We start from the raw sequence: 19,596 nt of genomic DNA, 5'->3' as shown, positions 1-19,596 counted from the left end.
GTGCTGCGCCGTAACTGCCTGCTGTTTCTACCACTGTGGACAGTGGCGGGAGCCGTGGTCACTCCATATACACAGGCACACGCACACACGCTCACACGCACACGCACACACACACACGCTCATACGCGCACACACACACACACACACACACACACACACACACACACAGACATACAGTCACAAATACAGTCACACACAGACTCCAGCAGTCTGTGAGGTCAGTGACATCAGGGACACCTCTCCAGGACACTCATACCCTGTGCCCCAGCGTTAGTCCTCAGGGGTTAAGATTTCCAAGCCTGCCTGTTTCTCAACGAGCCGCCAGGTGATGAGAACAACGCAGGTATAAAAAAAAATAATAAAAGATAAAAATGGGTAAATGTGGTTACTTTTTTCTTAAATCTTTTCACATAAAGATTTTTTTCCCCTGCACAAACGCCTTTGAAGATCTTGACACTTCATTTTTAAAAAGCCGTATTATATCAGAGACATGAGGGAGAAAGAGAGAATCTCTGATGGAAAGTAGGGTCAGCATTCTTTTGGGGGAGGTGGGGGGTGGCAGACCAGACAATAAAATCAAGGAGAAACTGGCTTCAGCCTGGTTTGTCTGCTCCGTCTTCACTGCATCCCATGGCACTGAAACCGATTACAGCAATCACTCAAGCAGATCTACCAGAGAATTGGATTCAAAACAGAAGGGATGTCCATATCACAGTGTTTTTTTTCTTTTTTTTTCTTTTTTAAAGATCCACATCCAATAGTGAGTCAGTATTCACGTTGACAAAGAAAACAGGGTTTACGCCTACTGCCTTCAGTCCTCCTAACTCTTTCCACTCGCTTAAAACAGAGAACTAGGATCTTTTTTTTTTCCCATAGCACAGCGCCACCAACAGCTCTCACAAGAAACAGCAAGACACACAGTTGCAAACTAGAAATGCTAGGCTTTCACAGTGGTTTCATTCTAGAACATAACCTTTCAGATCAAGTTTTTCTATCGCTGTTCATGCACTTTTGTGAGTTCTTCTCCAGCATCGCTTTGTGCATGCTTCTCAGTGTCCGTGCTGCACTGGCTTCGGAGGTGCACAGTGTCAATGCATGGCCAAACCCGATCTCATCACCCTGCTGGTCTTGCCCAAATGAAAGCGTCCAAAGCAAACAAACGAACAAACAAAAAAAAATGTCCCACAGACTCCTGCTCAATGAATGCGAATAATGATGCAGGGAGGGTCAGTATCCGGATCAAGCGTCACCCAATAAGCAAGCCAACAGTGTTTGCTGGTACATTAAAAAAAAAAGCTGCCAGCACAGTCAGAGTTTGGAGTGTTAGCTTTGGCACACCACAGGTCGGGTGATATGGGGGACATCGGAGAGGGAGCGAGTGGGACACTGGCTTAAGAACACCCGAGCGAGAAAGAACAGAAGGAAAAAAAGAAAAAGGTAACAAAAGCGGGCTGAGCTGGGCTAGGCTGGGCTGGGCAGCACAAACACAGTCACATCCTTAGAATAAGACAACAAGGTAAATCAATATATATAAAAAAAAAAAGAAGGTGTGGTATATCCTCAATCCCATAATGCCTCAGCGGCATCGTCTTGAGAATTCCAAGTGCATTCTAGCAAGGCAATCGGATGACCTTCAGTGCAGTGTAGGAGCACAGGTTGGTGGCGCTAGGAGAGGCAGGTTGGGGGAGGGGGGTGGTGTGGGCGTGGGCGTGGCAGTGCTAAAGAAGCGAGGGTCAGAGGGGCGGGGTTTTTATTTTCAGTCATCCAGCTCTCTTCGCTTTCTCCTCCCTTCGGCGACGGCCGACGCATCCTCACTTCAGGATGATGTGGTAGCCATCGTTAGTCTCAGCTGTCAAAGGAAACAGAGGCTGCTCATTCGGTGCAGGGCGCTTTCACCGTATCGATTTCTCCCCAGAAACGCAGCGAGCGGAGTCGTTTTTGAGATTGCAGCACGTCCACCCAGAATGCACTGCTCCTTACCTTTCATTGTGTCCAGGACAAAACACGTCTCATCCTGGAAATTCTGGATCATCTGCAATGCAGTAAAGACTGTGTGTTAAGGCAGTGCTCAACGGCAAAATAACATTGCTTAAATTGCTCCTTACCTTACAATTGAATGGTTACCCAAATGAAATGCACAAAACAGTCTCAGGGGCAGAGAGCTCTCCCTTTCATTATTCAAATCTTCACTGGCTCAGATGCCTGAGCATTACATTTCCCTGCTACAGTGAATCTGAAGTGAGTGGATATTTCACACTCTTGCAACAAGTCAGCCTCCCAGTATAAGCCCTAATAATAAGCCCAGTGTAAGTTAAAGAGGTTGCCCTTGATCAATCAAACAGAATAGATTTCAGCTGTACAGAGCAGCGATACCATCACCATTGCTCCTTTTGGCCTCCAGTTCCCAAAATGCACTGTGTAGTTAGTCAATCAAAATGCATTCTGGGGGTTGTATGAGTTGGCTAAGGAACCACACTAAGAATATCCAAATTCTTTCATTGTTTAAATAAGAATAGGACTCTTTGGTGTGGGCTCCTTGTTTAGTTAAGGCAAGGAATAACCAACGCAATCATAGGTAGGAGGGTAGTGTAGTGGTAAGGAGCAGGGCTTGTAACCCAAAGGCTGCCTGTTCATTTCCATTCTGGCACACTGCTGGGCAAGGTGTAAGGTGCTGTCCTCCAAATTAACTCTGAATTATCCAGCTGTATAAATGGAAAAAGTAATGTAAAATGTGTTTTTATAAAACGGTGGACTGAGCTGGCCAGAGTTTTATCAAAACACCCACCTGAATTGGGTGGCAGTGTAGCATAGCACGTAAGGAGCTGGACTTGTAACTGAAAGGTTGCCAGTTCGATTCCCTGCTGTTGTACAAGGTACTTAACCTAGAATTGTCTCAGTAAATATCCCGCTGTATAAAAAATTGTAACCTATGTAAGTCGCCCTGGATAAGAGCATCTGCTAAATGCCAAAACGTAAAATACTTTAAACTGTATGGGGCAATGTCACATGTTGGCCACTGGGGGCAGAGTGGGATGGCCCTTACCTCATCGCTGACCAGTACGTGGATGCCAGTGGGGCCCTGTTTGAAGATCTGACTTATCTGTCGTGGCGAGATGTTGAAAAGTTGTGCAATCTTCTCTGTCAGTTCCACGGCCGTCAGGTCCTCCAGGTAAATGGCGTGGTACACTGAGAGAAAGGAGAGCAGGTAATCAGATCCGGGGGCTCAGGGAATACCCCACCCCCTCCCTCACCCATGATTCTAACAGCATTTTAAATGCAAACGAAATGTTTTACTTCCTTCATAGTATTTTGTGGAAACCTGAAAATGATCTGCAACTCATACAAATGAGCGATGGCAATTGTTTGATCGCCCTGCACTGTGACAACAGCTGTCCAGCAGAGGTCAGAAGCACAATAAATTCGCTTTCACCCAGCGGACTGCTTTCGGCTCCCTTTTTTATTGCATTTACATAGAGTTTCATGCAGGCTAATCTCCACTCCCTTGACTTTGCATCCCTTTGTTATTGAAAGATTTAATTGCTTCAGCTGGAACACTGACTAGTATAATTGTGCATAGCATGCTGCTACAGCTATCTGTACAATTGTTCATCTCATTGTAGTCCCCATAACCGCTCTTTGGTATGGGACAGTGGTGGAAACACTGACCGAAGAATGTGCTGCTGGCGGCGTCTCCGTTCTCCTGTTTCTGCTGCTCCTCCCGGGCCTGCTGGGACTCCTGGCACACATACACAGTGAGCCGCGGACGCACCACCCTGCACACACAGGACAAGGCTCACAAAGGTCCGTTTCCCCCGCGCAAACACACCTCACCCAACCCGCCTGAGTCGCCCCGCGGGCCTCCCCGCCCCTCCCCGGGCCCTGGCTGCAAGGTGCGGGACAAGATGCAATGCTGAGGCCTGGTTACACACACACACACACAGGAACCAACACAAAAACACACACACGCACACTCACACAATACATGACAACAGCAGCAGAGCTCCACAAGACTGTGACAGAGCTGTGACAAGACCCATTCCTCACCGGCCTTTCAGAGCGTTAAAGAGTCGGATCCCGTCAGCTGGCCCACAGATCTGAATAACGTCCTCCCGCGTCAGTTTCAGAAGGTCTGCCCCTGTTGCGTGCGCACACACACACACACACACACACACACACACACACACAACACACACACACAACACACACACACAACACACACACACACAGACACGAGTGAGGCCGCAATCACAACAAACGAGCACTGATGCAAGTAAATCACAGCACACAAAAGAACACCACTCCAAAATCTGCAGTCTTCTGAGATCTTCGGAGATCTTGAATCTCTAATTGAATTCTGGCACTGATCTCATTCTGTTAAAATAAGCAAATCACAATGCCATTTTCTTCACACTTCCTCTTCCGAGAATGGTCATGGTCCCACAGCAGGCCCTTCTCTTACCTGAGAAGTTGGTGAAGAGCCTGCAAAATGGTGAGAATCGGTTTCTATGGAGCCACTGCTGAGCCTCCTGAGGAGTTGCTGTGGGCAACAGATTCTAAATGTTCCAGAACAGAGAGACAGAGCACCAGAGAGGGTAATTAAAATGCCTTATAAAATAAGTAATTTTTATTTTGTAGAGCCCGTCGTCTTTTAAGCAAAATCAGACACGCACGCACACACAAGACACAGATGCTTTTTTGGGTTGAATCCAATTCCATAACATGCTAAAAAGAAGAATATGTACCCATTAATACACACCTCTTACTGGAGCTTAACGCAAGTTAGAGACTTTCCCATCCCAAACAAAATGATTTACTGCACACAGGCCCCCAATTCTCTGCAGTTATCACACTGCCACCCACTTTAAATTCACTGATAGATCATTTCTATTTGTGGCAAGCCAAACGTCCCCCCCCCCCCCCAATTTTCAATTGCTTGAGGTTAATAAATCTTTGACAAACCCCCACATTCAGGGAACGAGAATTACGCTTCTTCTAATACTGAGAAGAAACAAAAATTGGGGACCTGGACAACAAAAGTCAACATTTAACCCACAGCGGAGTTCCCACATTCCCCTGTAAGATGAAAAACAGTACAACATCAAAGCTAAAAAAATATATCATCAAATAAATTCATAGGTACCTGAGGGCTTTCACTGTCTCTTCTAAGTAGATGGGACGACAACTGTAAGGCAGAATGTCTCTCATTTTTACAACTTTACTTGTTCATTTCCACACCACCATCCCCTCCCCCTAGCCTGCCCAGCAGAGACACGTCATACAAGGCACTTACTTCTCAGTCTGGAAAGGGTCACCTATTGGTCTAGTTTGACCTGCTTCATCATAAATTAGACACTAGACATGACTATACCTAAAGCTTTGCTTACTCATGAGAGAACAATCTTTCTGAGCCACAGTCCAATCACAATGGCTAAACTTGCTCATCTCTAACGAAACAAGTGCACATGTGGAGGGGGGAAAAATATTCCACAGTACACTATTTTCTGCCTTTCCCCGCCCCCTGCCTACACACAGCTGTGACTGACAGGACAGTAACCAATCAGTCACCTCGTGTAAAATGGACTGGGGGAGCAACATGACCCTTTCCAGGTGGAGGCATCTCGACACGTGATATCAGCAGGGCAGGCTACCCCCCCGCCCCCCCGCCCTCTACCAGCCTCCCTCCCCTTTGTTCTAAACAGGAAGCAGGTAGCAAAGGGGCGGGGGAGGAGGGCATGTGTTAAACACACTTGTTTATGGGTATGTTTGCGTAATGCTCGACTTTGCAAAACGGACATTCCCAAAGAGGAACGTTACTGGTCTCACACTCCACGGTTCCATCAGTTACACCACCCAGGAAATATCAGACCAGCACAGTCCCTAACAGCAACTTAAAGGGCACACAGGGCTGTTCCTTGACAATGACTCTGTATGTCACCTCGGTATTATCATTTAACACGCATCTAATTCATTCATTCATTTTTGGTATTCTGGGGAAAAGGTCAATTAGAGGAGGAAAGCATTTGGGTGGATTTACTAAACACAAAGTCAGTTGCCTTCACAGAATTCAATAACAGCCAACCATTTTCCCAGTACTTTATCTGACCACAGAACCACCCGAGGTGCCTTTTAACAATATGTCAATTCAGTTAGGTTTTAATCATTGTAGTGGGAGTTTCTGCTGTTTAAACTTTTTTTTTGGTTTTTTGTCACTCTGCTGGGAGTTTTGCAAACACAGTGATTATGAATAGCTTCCACAAGGTCTAATAAAGCAGTTATCCTACAACAGAGCTGCATGAGAAACTAATATATACCTTATCAATTCACAAAAAGGGGCTATGAGCACAATGATGAAGAAGCAAACAAGACAAACTGCTCAGCACCAAAAGCACATAAGAAACATCACAAAGTAATGTCTTTTGGATATGGGGCTCCTCATGGTGAAATGTATGGGCTGGGTTATGGTTCTAACACATGCTATACCTGACTAATAATCTGGCATTTAATCTTCGAAAAAATAATTGGAATGACTTTTGAAAAATATAAAAGTAAATAAATAAGCAGGGGGGCAAAAAAATGTGCTGAACTAATGGATGATTTCACACAGAAGACAGCTGTGCGCTTTTGCCAACTCTGGAGAAGCAGACTGACCTTGAGTGAAATCAGGGGAACAGTGAAATGGGCGCACACAAGGAATTAGAGGACAGCGATTTAACTGGGATGACTCTGGATTAAATATTAGTGCCAAAGATGAATGGTGACAGACAACCAGTGCAATCTCCCCTCTTCTCTCCCATCATCTGTTTTCACACACGCAAGGTATGTAGCAATACGTTATCTTGAATCGCATCACTTTAGATTGGAGCTTGTCATTTAAGAAAAAGAAAAATGAAATCTTACATGTTAAACATGTGACAAGATACAGTGCAGCTGTACTCAAAAGGAGGTGTTCCATCGTTTTAAGCAGTCAAGCCAAAATAAACAAACAGAGGAAGCCCTTTGTACTTGGCGAGAGAGGAAAGGACTTCTGTATTTTAAATGACCAGCAAGTGTCTGCGTTCTGTTGAAGACCGTCATTTTTCCTAAATATGCCTTAAACGAAATAACCTTCAGTAACACGCAAACAAAGGAATGGTTGTCTCCCTTCTGGATGGTTCAGTCATTGCTTCAGTCTCTACTGTTCTGTCTGTACTCTAGACATGTTCCGCCTGTCCCGCCTAAATCCAATCTACTCCACTGGAGCTCTCTGATATCCTGGTCACACAAGGCCACTGGGTGCTTTCACATATGCTGTGGGCCTACCTGTAGTACCTGTAGTTCCAGATAAAACGGCACTTAGATCCGTATTCAAAACTACTGCGTGTGAGAATGCTTCACTGCATGTGTCACAAGAAACCTGATGTACATTCCAAAAAGGTCACTGATTTTCTTCCCTACCTGCATCTTCGTGTTTAGCTAGCCTGGGTATCAGTCTGCTAACTAACACTCTGCTGACCTTCATGCTGAATGTAAATTTAGCCCCCAGTTTCTTTCAGTGTTGCCAGTTGTCCACACTAGTGGGAGCGCTTCCACTCCTCAAGTCAAGACCATGATTGTGGGGAATTTTCTTGATATTGCAAAGCAAAACATCTAAAATGGCCCCGCATTTACAGACAGCTCACAGACTGGCACCCTGACAAGGGTTCAAACCCCAATTCTGATACAGCGCTTCTGGCTGCCCGTATTGTTACGAGTGACTCGGTGTCTTCAGCACCCTATGTCACGCTTGCAGGACATCTTCTTTTCTTTTCCTCTTTAATACAGCAACATGCGCACACGCCTCGTTATTCACTTCCCCTTCTCGCTGTTAACGCAACACAGGGACCACAGCGAACTCAAAAGGAGGTAGTTCCTGTCACAACTGAGGGCCACCTTAAGAGCTAGTGTGACAATCTTGTGCAATCCACCGAGCAGGCCGCGTTCACGCATGACTAATTTCGCAAAACAAGCCGCACCGCGCTCTTCAGTGCTCCACAGAAGCATATGTAAAAGCATCCACTGCTGGTCACACAGCTGCCAAACGTCTTTTCAGGGGGTCCTGACAATGCAGTTTCCCTGGAGACTTGATTTGTGGGGGCCATTATAAGACTATGAAAACGTTATGTAAAAATGGGCATTAAAGTGAACCAAGCTCTACACACAGTGGGTGGTGCAGCATGGGGAAGGCGCAGGTACTTACGTCTGCCACCTGCACCACAGGCTCTGGCTGGTGATTGGGAGAACCATTACTGGGAATGAGAGAGGAGTTCAATCAAAAACACGCCCAGATCCGAACCCCTTCCCCCCAAATATACAACCAATAGGTACAACAGAGGAAAAACAATCAAAGTTCATCTCACATTACCGGAGGCAGCAGAGTTAAAAAAAAAAAAGAACAGTTAAAACTTGCAGGTGGAAATACAGCTGATATCGTCTGGAGGGAACGCGGAGACCTCAAGGACAGACGTATCTATTTAACTGGAGCGCTGCCCTGGTGACCTACCCTTCTCCCACAGGGAAACTGTTGTGGGTGCTGTTGAAACCAGGTGAAGGGGAGTTGTTGACGTAGGTGGCCTCTGGCCAAGGAGAGCACTGCAGTGAGAGACACATTAATATTACTTATTCAGTCTCTTCATTCATACTTCATCAGCTTACCCTGCAGGCCAGCTGTTCCGCTGATTTCATTACCATGCTCCACGTCTGAGCCGATGCTTGTTTAACTGTATTCAGCTCTTTATTTGACAACCTAGTTAGCCTTGCCAGCATGCTGATTTACATCATCCTAACTTCTGTTTTAAAATAAAACTCTAATATATTTAGAGACTTATATGGATTAAGATGTGGTGTCCTACAAGGCTCTGTTCTTGGGCCCATGCTTTTCTCATTCTACATGCCACTACTATAAGATATGGAGAACACTTGCACTGCAGATGACACAAAGCTTAATGTGTCAATAAAGACTCATGAAGCAAATGTCACACCCGACTAACAAAAAAACTGGATAACTTTTGTATGTTTTGTTGAAGAACAGAAACGTCCTTTGTGATACTTTTATTGTGAGTCTGTATTCACACAAACAACAAACAATAACTAATGGTTTCCACCTGTTATAAGTGACTCTTCCCATTTACTTTCTCAATTTTTGCAGCAATTCACAGTTTCAGCACTAAATACAGAACAGGAATGATGTATACAAGATGATTTGTCATCTGCCACAACAGATGAGTCTGCATGTAACAGCGAAAGTGTCTTGGAACCAAGTACTCCCACACCCTAAAGACTCGCACTTCTTTAAACATCTTTCAGCTTCCACTCTCTTCCACCTTTGCACTAGCGGTCCATCTTTCCTCCCTCTCTCCCTTTCGACACAAACCTCAGTCAGGATGGTGGTCTCGTAGGAGGGCTGGTACTTCTCCTTCTCCTGTGGCGCCCTCTTTTCCATCTTCTCGCGGTCCGTCTTCTGCTTCCTGTCTGCTCCTTTCGGCTGAAAGCGGGGCGAGGGAGAATCATTAGCACTTCCGACTTTCATCAGCTTCTGACTCACAAACAGTGCGAGAAGGGCCCGCTTTTTATTTAACGCGCACGCATACACATGCCAAGACTCTCAATCAATACCCACCGAAACCATCAGCCACACCCCCCCCCCCCTCCCAGCTGGAGCTGACACACAACAGCTCCAACATCAGGGTGATTTTGAGACTATATAGTGTTCTACAAGGTTATAAGGCACTCCACGTAACTCCAGGGCACACACAGTAACCAATTGTTTCTCTCTGCCCATTTCTCTCCACTCCTTGCACCTCTGTTGTTTGTAGTGGTAGCTGTTTACGGATGGATTAAATAAACCCTCACGCTCTTGCCACAGCTCAATAAATTCCTCATCTTCCCCTTCTGCTCAGTTTGCATTTTTAAGCTTCATGTTTTTTCTCTCATATCATGGCTCTACTGTTGCTTTTTGCTGCTCGACAAGGAGTGAAAACAACTTACAGGAACCTGCCATTTTTGTTGACACATTAATTAATTAATTGCTGGCAGCCCTTCTCCGCTCATGAAAACCAATACTGAACAACAAACAGCAAACATTATGAGATGGCTTGATATCCACTCACAGCTCATAAGACGTTTAAAAAGGGCAATCATTGCTGCTCGTAGAACCTGACGCACACCACAATCCAAGATGTTAAGACGAGATACAATTGCAACAAGAACTCGTCGGACTCCACCAAGAAACATGCTGCAGCAAACTCAGAAGGACAATTACAAGAGCTAAATGCAATTACTGCTGGTTAGCAATATTGCTACGGCCTTGATTACTATGCTAAATTAAAGTAGGCGACCGTGTGCAGCTGTTGAAATGTTGAGTACTTCCAGGACACAGCCACCGGTATCAATTTAGCATAATAATTCGTCCAGTTCTGGGATTATGAGCTTGTATGGACCAAAAATTGGAAACTTGGCCAGGACTCCAGGGCTCCGTGGTGCTAGGCCCCAGTCGAAGGTGATAGGCCAGTGACCCCCCCCCCCCCTCCCACATACACCCCCCCCCTCTCCTCTGGAGCTTATCTGTCCCTCACCTTGAAGACCTTGACCTGGCAGCTGGCCGAGTGCAGGTGCTCGGTGTAGTCCCCGCTCTCATTCTCCTTGAAGGTGTCAATCTGGATGCGGAAGGGCACGCCCTTCTCGCCCCCGTGTTTGCGCATGGTGAACTCTGTGCTGATGCAGTGCACCTACACACAGGGGACAGAGCGAGTGGTCTCGGTCACATTCCCCACTTCCTCTCATTGTCCAGCAAGACAAAAGAAATTAAACAGATAAACAAAAAAAAATCTGTCATCAGGATGTACTACTTTTGAGGGTTTTTTTTGAACGTGCTCGAACAATAATGTGACGTGCTTCCTGAGACAGCAGCCCCAGCAGAGACTGAACTCCAATGGATGCAAACACACATTCTACCCCTTTCATTTCAAATTTTAAATATTTATTTTACAAAAACAAAACTGCATAGCCAAAAAAAGCTATCCACCAAAATCATAAATTACAGATCTGAGTTGGTTAAATCTCTCTGAAGACGCATTCAGTCATTTCTAGAGGCTGTGTAACAAAACTGCTGTGCACGTTTATTATTTTTTCCCGCCTTACAGCGATACCACAGTGAACACACCCTTAGCTCCAACAGCTTAAAGTATAAACAATTGTCTACACACAGCTTTCACTGATAGTGACATAATCTGTGTGATATGCATTATATTATGCTAAAAAAACATAATTTCACTCACTGAAAGTGTACTTCAGTAAAGCTTTAGCTTTAGCATTATTAATAAAGAAGAAAGTATTTATTTTCAGAATAAACTCGGATGTACAAAAATGTACAAAAAAACAAATGTGCTAATCCTCTCTCTGAAGTATGAAATTTTCATCCTCCAAAAATATCTTTAAATGGGCTTGTACACAGCTGGCTTCCTGGAAAATTTGAGATGCCATTAAAAGACTGTTTTTCAACCTTTCCAAAGTGCTCCAACTGTGGGCCGTCACCATGACAACAATGCACAAGTTACAGAGGTGAGAAAGCCTATGCAGTGATGGGCCTCGTCGTACCTGGATGAAGACTGAGGTCCTCTTGGACGGATCCCACAGGAACTCGACCGTGTTGAGCTGCGTGGGATTGGCCCTGGGGTCAATGATGCCGACGGACATGGGGATATCTGCACGGAAACGCACGCGGGAACATTCATCACGCCGTCACACAAACAACCTTCGCTGCCACAGCCAATCCCGCAAACCTGACGGCTGCTACCCCCCCGCCCTACCCCCCCACACTGTGCGCAGTGCTCACCCAGGTCAAGGATGCGGTCCCCGGGCCTGTTCCAGCGCCAGCCCTCCAGCTGCTGGTGCTCCGTGTACTGCAGGCGGCGGTCGTGGAAGACCACGCGGATGATGCTCTGGGGTCACGGAAAAGACATGGCTGTGAACAGTCTGCCCGGATCACCAGCAATGTCAATGCCAGATGGAACTGCACGTCAAAGTGAAGCACCCACAAACAGACACGCAGGAATTATCATGCAGGCCCACACAACGTCAGGAAAACACCCACCTTCACCATCTTGCCGGTAATTTCTGGGAGCTCTCCCATTTTCCGATTGTCCAGCATTCGAATTTCATACGACTGTCCTAAAAAAGGCCACAAAAAAAGGCTCATCACCGTCAGAACCACACACCATTCCGCTTATAAGGGCTATAATGGTTTTCCTCTTAATGAGTCCATCTCAGGTGTCAAGCAACCAGACAACATCGAATGAATGTTATACGCAGCCAGCGCATTATGACGAGCGGATTTTTCCGGCCCTCGCCCTGATCTCAGAAGTACCAGTGCTGCGGCGGTCTTTGTGGAACCCCGCCGCAGTGCGAGGTAGAGGCTGACCTTGGTTGAGGTAGGTGAGCGTCTCATCGTGCAGCTTGATGGCAGGGGAGGTGGCAGCACACAGGACGTACTGGAAGGGCAGAATCTTGTTCTCGTTGTCAGGGGGCAGGTTGGACTCTTCCTGCTTGAAAATCGGGAGGGCCAGCACGTCGCTGAAACGAGAGGATTTCACCAGCATCAGACACGCGGGTTGGGCCGGCCAGCCGTCTCCGAGGCACGTTTCGCATCGGTCCACTCCGAGATGACACCATTTCCACAGCACCGTGGGCCACAACTTCCTCCCACTGCGCTGTGGAGCGCACATCGGGCAGTTTGGCAGCACACATGGAGCACAAATGCCCAGATAACAAAATGCACCTGATGAACAGATCACAACACCCTGAAGGTTAAAGCTTAAAAAGAGATAAAATGACAACTGAGGCATGAAGCATGAAGCATTTCACATGTCACAGAGTTTGGTTAGCATTTGAGAAACATAGTAATGTTATGTTCTCTGATGGAGAGTGTGAGAAGGGCCCAATAAAATATCTGCATTGCTTGATAAGTGCCGTTTTTAAAAAAGTGTATCCTCATTAGGGCTGGGACGATATGCTTTTGTCACAATACGATATTATCACGATACTTTTGGTGCCGATTCGATTCGTATTGCGATTCTACAAGTATTGCGATTCGATAGTATTGATTATTGCGATTTTTCTGGCACTATTTTTATTCGTGTCACAGTATTCAGCAGCCCAAGCGTTTAGAAGCGCCCTCTACAGGCCTGGTGGAATTCTCGGCCACTCTTGGCTCACATTTGTCAGTGAAAGCAATACAGCAGTGCAGCTCCACTATTACGCATATGACGTCACAAAAAGTATCAATTCTGGGAAGAAGTATCGATATTTAGTATTGTGCTATAAAAAAATCGCGATACATGATGAATCGATTTTTTTCCCCACCCCAAATCCTCATCATCAAATTTATTACCACTGGATGCCTTTCATTGGTTAAACACAAAGAATGGACTACACTACATAAAATACTCCACCCAATGCTCTATTAGGTTACAAGGCACCCCATGAAACCCCTTATGAAATTTGCATGTGTTCTTTCATAACTCGTGGTATGAGCTCAGAGCCCAGGGTCTTAGCTCCTTTTATCTCACTTTAATTATATGCAACTGCTGATGGGTGGTATAAACTAACTGACATTTGGAATTTGGAGCTGAGGGGGTGCGAAGAAGGGAGAGGTGGTTTATAGCAGGCTAACTCCTTCCAATCCCTTTGGTTTCCAAGGAAACAGTAGGGTAACTGGTGTACAAATAACATGGTCTCTAACTCTGTGCCGCTTCCTCCATCTGAACACAGGTATTTGTTTCGCCGTCAGCGACCACACAAGCACTTTACAATTACGATCCCATTATGTCAGCCATCAAAGCGTCAATACTGCAGTAGGAATCACAGGGCCATTAAACATTACTGCCAAATTTACTGTAAGTTTGTGTCTGTTTGGCTTTTCGTTCGCCTTCTCTGAACAACAATGGAGATGTCCTGTTCCGAGCCTGCCTCAAGCTTACTTGCGAATTGTTCGTTTTATTGATACTTGTTTTGGCTGAAGAACGTGTAAAAATATACATTACAGCAAAATTGTTGTCTTAAATAAACCGTGCAATAGCGGGGAAAACAATGATTTTTTTTATCACCAAATTGCATAAATGTGAACAAGTTTACTTTCAATTCGGAATTTAGCCCCCTATGGATTCTTGTGGATTCGTGTTTTTTTGGTAACACAAAGCAAGGAAAAGAGGCTACAGCTTTTAATGTTTCTCAAGATCCACACTAACGTCTTTTCTTCCATTGTTATTCACCTAAAGTATAACCCTCACATCATAACGCGGATGTGATAACGGACTGACGTCCAGACCACTTGAACTACCTCTATCCCTGTTACAGATACACAGACACACAGTCACACAAACAACTAATCCTAAACGCTTACTAAGGCCAGTACACTGCTACTTTGAGTGGAGCGAGTGCTTCCCTTGACCAGCCTGCAGATAGTGTTACAGATACTGTGGCCACGTTACCCGGCTGGGGTTCTAAATACGGTGGACAGAAGATCGTGACATTTAAAGACCGGTGGGTGACAAACACATAAACTGGATCAACCGTAAACCACACTGCAGCATGAATAAAGAAAGAAGTTGCTTTTTTACGACTTTCCCAGCAATCAAGCCCAAGTGAATGCCTCCTTTTTAATAAGACAAATCATTCATAACCGTAATCCACCCTCCTAAGAATTTCCACTCTTCGATACCAACCCCCGTTTACCAAACTGCAATCGCATCAGTGTGTTGACACATGCACCACATCATACCTCATGCTGTACGCCCCGGCTCCCAGCTCTTGTCCAATCCCGGAGAGACTGGCATCGAAGTCCTGGACCAGACCTGATTCGATAACCTCGTCCGCAAGCGGTAACTTCAGAGCCCAAGCCATGACAACCGCGTCGCGATGAGCTCCAAGGTTCCTATTCGAGTCGAACTTGAAAAGTTTCGACTTTCTGGAACACTCGATTCCGACGTTAAACTCGAATCAGTCGCAATTACCCGTGATATCTTCACCTGGGTGAAAGAAGCAAACAGCTAGGCGCAGTACTTCTCATACCTGTAATCGACCATCATCTCTTGACTTTTCCTAATATGTTTCAGACTAGTTATACCAAGATATTTTAGTGGCTTTAAAATGTTCGCAGGTATCCATAAGTGCCCTCACTGGTGCAAAATATCTGCTATGGTAGATGTTTATGAAGTGTTCGACAAGTTACTGCAAGTAATTACACTAAAGCAAGAAGGGCTTAACTAAACAGATAGCTAGACTGACCAGTTAGCTAGCTACGTAGCTTTTCGATGTTAACACAAGTTTTAGAAGGGAAATTAACTCATCCCAATAGCTAACCAATTAGTAGGACAGCAATACAGACATACACCACCGTTAAATATAAACTCCAACTGTATTCTGACAGCAACAACATTCCTGATACAATTCCAGATCTCAACAAGGTAGCTATCGTAGCTAGCCAAATAGACAGATAGATAAGCCACACAGTTAACCAATGTATGAAATATTCTATCTAGCCAGCTATTAAGGAAAATATGGAGCTAGCCAGCTAGCTAACAAACTAGCTAGTTCGATCGCTAACGGTACCCAGTTCATTAAAAAGCCATCAGTAAATCTGTTAGTTAGCAAGATAGCTACCTTGGCTAGTCTGATATCCTACTAGCTAGCTAACAAGCTCATTATATCCTCGCTTCGCAAATTATCTCCCACTCTCACCACCGAATGCATTGGTTAAAACAGCCACCTTTTCCTGCACGCCATCTCTCAAACCCTCCGTCTCCGTGTGAGCCCGCAACTGGGAAAACGCAATCTAGCTACTGAGCCAGATAGCGCTATCAATAATCAGGCATGTAGAGTAAGGTCAGGACGTTGAAAATGAATGAATTAATCCGATGAGGCTTCCACAAATCCAAATAAAACGAAAACAATAAGCGGAACAACGAGCTATCACGGTTTGTTTATTAGTTCGCCACTCGCTGTTGTAATATCCGCAGTCTTCTTCTTCTTCGGTGATAATGTTCAGGCGGTTTCTGGACATGCTCAATGTACTTGGCCGCCATCTGCTGTAGTGGAGTTAATTCTACACACCTCTTGCCTCCCTCAGAATGTGATGGAGGAAAAGGTATCTGCAGACTACTCTGCATGGATGCCTAAAAATACTTCGATAAATATATGGGATATTCATCTCCCTTGTCTTTAAACCTTTTTCCCTTCAAGTTTACTGTCTTTTGTTGGTGTCATCCACACTGCTTAAAAGACTGCATATAATGTTATTTGGGGAAAAGCATTTCCTTAATTTGTGATGACAAATTGAAATTGCCTCCCTGCAGTGAATTTGTGGCATAGCTGTGCTAGATAAATTAGCCTACCATTTTCCACTGGTGCATTTAAATAAGTGAATAAGTCAAACATCCAGTGAAGGTTTTAAGTTCAGTGACAATTTATTGAGACATGACCTTAACGGAGATGATAAAATTTCCAAAATCATACATTAAAGATAGTTTTATAAATTCACACAGGCTTTTATGATGTATAATTACTTTTATTACCTAACTTGTACTCTGAGCCACTAGAACTTGTGTTAAAATTAAACAGTACATTAATAAAATAAATATAATCAACGTTTTGTAGCTTTATTTCACGTGTATGTAAACCTATCTGTGTTTTAACAGATATTATGTAGGTTTGTTATTCTTTGTACAACAGAACAACTCATAAATGAAAAAAAAACATTTTCTTATAACATTTTATATATATATATAAATATGTTGTTAGATTGTATTTCTCATATCAACGCCCTACATTCAACCATCTCTATACCAGCCCTGCAGTCATGAATGCTGTCTGTGACCTTTGTCCCAATTTAACACTTAAAAATAATCTAAACATCAAGTTCTGATAAAATGGTTAGACATAAAACAAAACATGAAAACAGGGGGAAGCTGATATTACACATTAGGTCTTTCTGTCCTAGAAACAATCCTGCAATTTATCCACATCCTCAACAATAACTCCACCAAAAGTATCTTGCTCTACCTCTAAGTTAGCTGGGATCCTCACTCTGTCACCCCAGTGCCTGCAAAGCAATCTGTCCCATGAACTTGTAGCGCAGATATTCTACTTATTATGACCTAATATTCAGCTTTGTCTGCTTCACACAGGACATTCTGTCTCTGCCATTAAGTGTCCTGATTTTCTGTCTCCTTATGAAAGCTTTTGAAGGGAGGTGGTCTGATCCATAGCTAACACAGGAATACAGACAGTGCAAGAACCTCTCAATACCAACCAGAACTCCCCAGACAGAGTACAGAACCCGCCAAAGAGCTGAATATCTGGTCATGATAAACAGAGTATCTGTCCCTGCAGAGTATCAGAGTATATGGCCTCTCCTCTTCAGCCGATAGTTCCACTAAGAAATACCTGGCCTTCCCAAAACAGACAGGTTGCAGCATGATGCCAATTCATCCTACCTCACTTTGCTGGTCAATCAGTTTTGAATTTAGAATGTGGTTCACTGCCCATTAAAAACCTCTGGCAAGTGCAAATGTTCAGTACAAACCCAAACATGACTGGGGGTGCAAATGGGCTATATATTTCTTCTCTGGTCATTTAAAGTTAAACACATTCATTAGTAAACTACCATAGTCAGTATATGTGACACAAGTTACCCACTGCAGAGAGAGCAGGCAACAGTAATTCTACTCTTTTTTGAGGAGGCTTTAAGGCCAAGCATTTGTCTGACATTTACTTTCAATAACATGAACTGTGTATTACAATTTTTGCTCTAAAGGTAGAGGTGCTTTCTGAAGTATAACTTGGAAAGCCAATACAAGGACTGTGTACAATAAAGGCTTCATAATGTTAACATCACAATATAATCACCATTAACATAAAAACATGTGTAATGCCAACAAAAAATATTCATTGGAAAACATAAATCAAGACCTAGAACTTGATATGCTGCATGTTATTAGCTGCATGCAACCCATGAATGAGAGGTGCTCAGACTCAAGGTAAGCTCAAGAATCAGACACAACCCACAGATTCAATCATTTATAATGTCAACTGACAGAACCTGTATATTGGGTAAGATTAATTTCAGCACTTTGCATCAGATCCACCTCTCAACTATGGGTTGTTAGAACTGACACATACTATGTATTTGACCTTCAAGAACAATAGAGGATGTTCTCCTCCAGACTGGCATGGCATTGTCCTCTCTCCCAAGCCCCTTTTGTTTTTTAATCTTCTATAACCGAATTGAGTTTACCAAGTATAAAACTGATCAATCAGAATTATGAATGACACAATTGTAGACGAAAACATACGAAAGCATCTGGTCTCCTTTTTAGCGTGGCTTATCACTACTATAGCAAAAAAAAATGCACTGCGCATTAACTGCAGACATGCAACACAATACACAGAGAAACGATTCTAAGCAGTATCAGTCCCCTGTGAGACCGTACAGCTATCACGTAACCCTACCCACTCTGTCTCACGGAGAGAAAGGAGAAGGCTTGCTTCTAAACAAAACCGGGCAACCTCCAGGGTTTCAAACCATGCAAATAATGCACAATTTGAATAGCTTATCATCCATTTGCTGTTCCCAAACTCTGTCTGAAATTTCTACCCATTATGCCCAAACTCAGCAGTCTCTAGCTAAATACTGATTAGTACCATCTAACAAAGCCATATTTGTTTCATGAAACAATCCATAAGACCAGCTTTTCTATTAGCCTGACTAAACAAGAACTTAAAATGTAGATTTTTTTCTTCAAGGCTTCTTTCAGTCTGTTGGTTAAAAAAGAAGCATTCCAAGTTTTGCAATGACAGTATTTGTTAAACCAGACTTTATAGCCTGTGACAGTGACTGGATTGGGGCACTGCCAGCCTTTCAGTTTGGCTGCAAGTGGTCTTACTGCAGTAGGACAAAGCAGGTGCAGGTTAAACCATGTCATTTAAAGATACAGGGATTCCCATATATTGCTGTTGACGTTGTTTCCTCAATCTTCTGCTGCACGCAAGTAAAACCGTTTCTGTTAATCATGTTTGGCTGACAGTCCAAATGAGAGCTCTGTATGAAGGGGATTAGATACAAGAGGGATTGACATACTGCACCAGGAGTCTTGCTCCAGGTTTTTCCTCAGTGTCCACAGGAACTGGGACTCTATCTGGGATAGAGTCAGCCTTGTAACCAAACCACGTCCCCCAATGCAACCATTTGATTAAGAGCGTGAGTAAAGCACTGCTTTCTACATTAAAAAAAAAAGATGGGGATCAGAAAATTCTTAACTTCAAATGTGATACAAAACTCAAGATACATGATTAATTCCTTTTGTTATTTAAAATATGAAAGAGAGAAGTATGTTTTTAAATGCAAATATTATAGTTAAATTGTAGGCGGATCATGTCGTTTCTTCCTCACGTATTTCATGGTGGCTGGTTCAAGAGTTGTTTGCGGTTGTTCTACAGAGGAAAAAAAAAAAACAATACGATCTTCCCTCAGTCTTTTTTCCTCCTCCAACACAATTATCAGCTTCGTGCCATAACTGTATCATCCAC

At 44.0% G+C, this 19,596-nt stretch overlaps 1 protein-coding gene across 2 annotated transcripts; it reads right to left on the bottom strand.

Annotated features, from left to right (window-relative positions):
• Nucleotides 1-169: 169 nt before the first annotated feature.
• tfcp2 (transcription factor CP2) lies at nucleotides 170-16,033 on the bottom strand. 2 transcript variants are annotated; one of them, XM_036532919.1, is made up of 17 exons: nucleotides 15,779-16,033; nucleotides 14,792-15,038; nucleotides 12,434-12,585; nucleotides 12,107-12,183; nucleotides 11,849-11,954; nucleotides 11,611-11,717; nucleotides 10,590-10,742; nucleotides 9,389-9,499; nucleotides 8,519-8,607; nucleotides 8,216-8,264; nucleotides 5,141-5,182; nucleotides 4,460-4,553; nucleotides 4,045-4,135; nucleotides 3,667-3,773; nucleotides 3,044-3,186; nucleotides 1,981-2,032; nucleotides 170-1,849 (listed from the first exon to the last, which is right to left on the bottom strand). In XM_036532919.1, the coding sequence occupies exons 2-17, from the start codon at nucleotides 14,911-14,913 to the stop codon at nucleotides 1,812-1,814; spliced, it is 1,533 nt and encodes a 510-aa protein (XP_036388812.1). In that variant the 5' UTR covers nucleotides 14,914-15,038; nucleotides 15,779-16,033; the 3' UTR covers nucleotides 170-1,811. The 2 variants fall into 2 exon arrangements, with proteins under 2 accessions (XP_036388812.1, XP_036388813.1); XM_036532920.1 differs by lacking the exons at nucleotides 5,141-5,182; nucleotides 15,779-16,033 and having other exon boundaries at nucleotides 14,792-14,913.
• Between the last annotated feature and the right edge of the window lie 3,563 nt (nucleotides 16,034-19,596).

Source organism: Megalops cyprinoides, chromosome 7 (assembly GCF_013368585.1).
Source record: "Megalops cyprinoides isolate fMegCyp1 chromosome 7, fMegCyp1.pri, whole genome shotgun sequence".
In the NCBI taxonomy this organism is placed as follows: domain Eukaryota; kingdom Metazoa; phylum Chordata; class Actinopteri; order Elopiformes; family Megalopidae; genus Megalops; species Megalops cyprinoides.
The sequence above is the reverse complement of the archived record's forward strand: the minus strand, read 5'-3'. Positions and strand labels throughout refer to the sequence as shown.

Coding starts and splice junctions, on each gene's coding strand:
- tfcp2 (XM_036532919.1), bottom strand. CDS start 14,913: ATGGCTTGGGCTCTGAAGTTACCGCTTGCGGACGAGGTTATCGAATCA. Junction 8,265..8,518: donor AGTTTCCCTGTGGGAGAAGG/GTAGGTCACCAG, acceptor TCTCATTCCCAG/TAATGGTTCTCCCAATCACC. Junction 4,554..5,140: donor GAGACAGTGAAAGCCCTCAG/GTACCTATGAAT, acceptor TGGAACATTTAG/AATCTGTTGCCCACAGCAAC.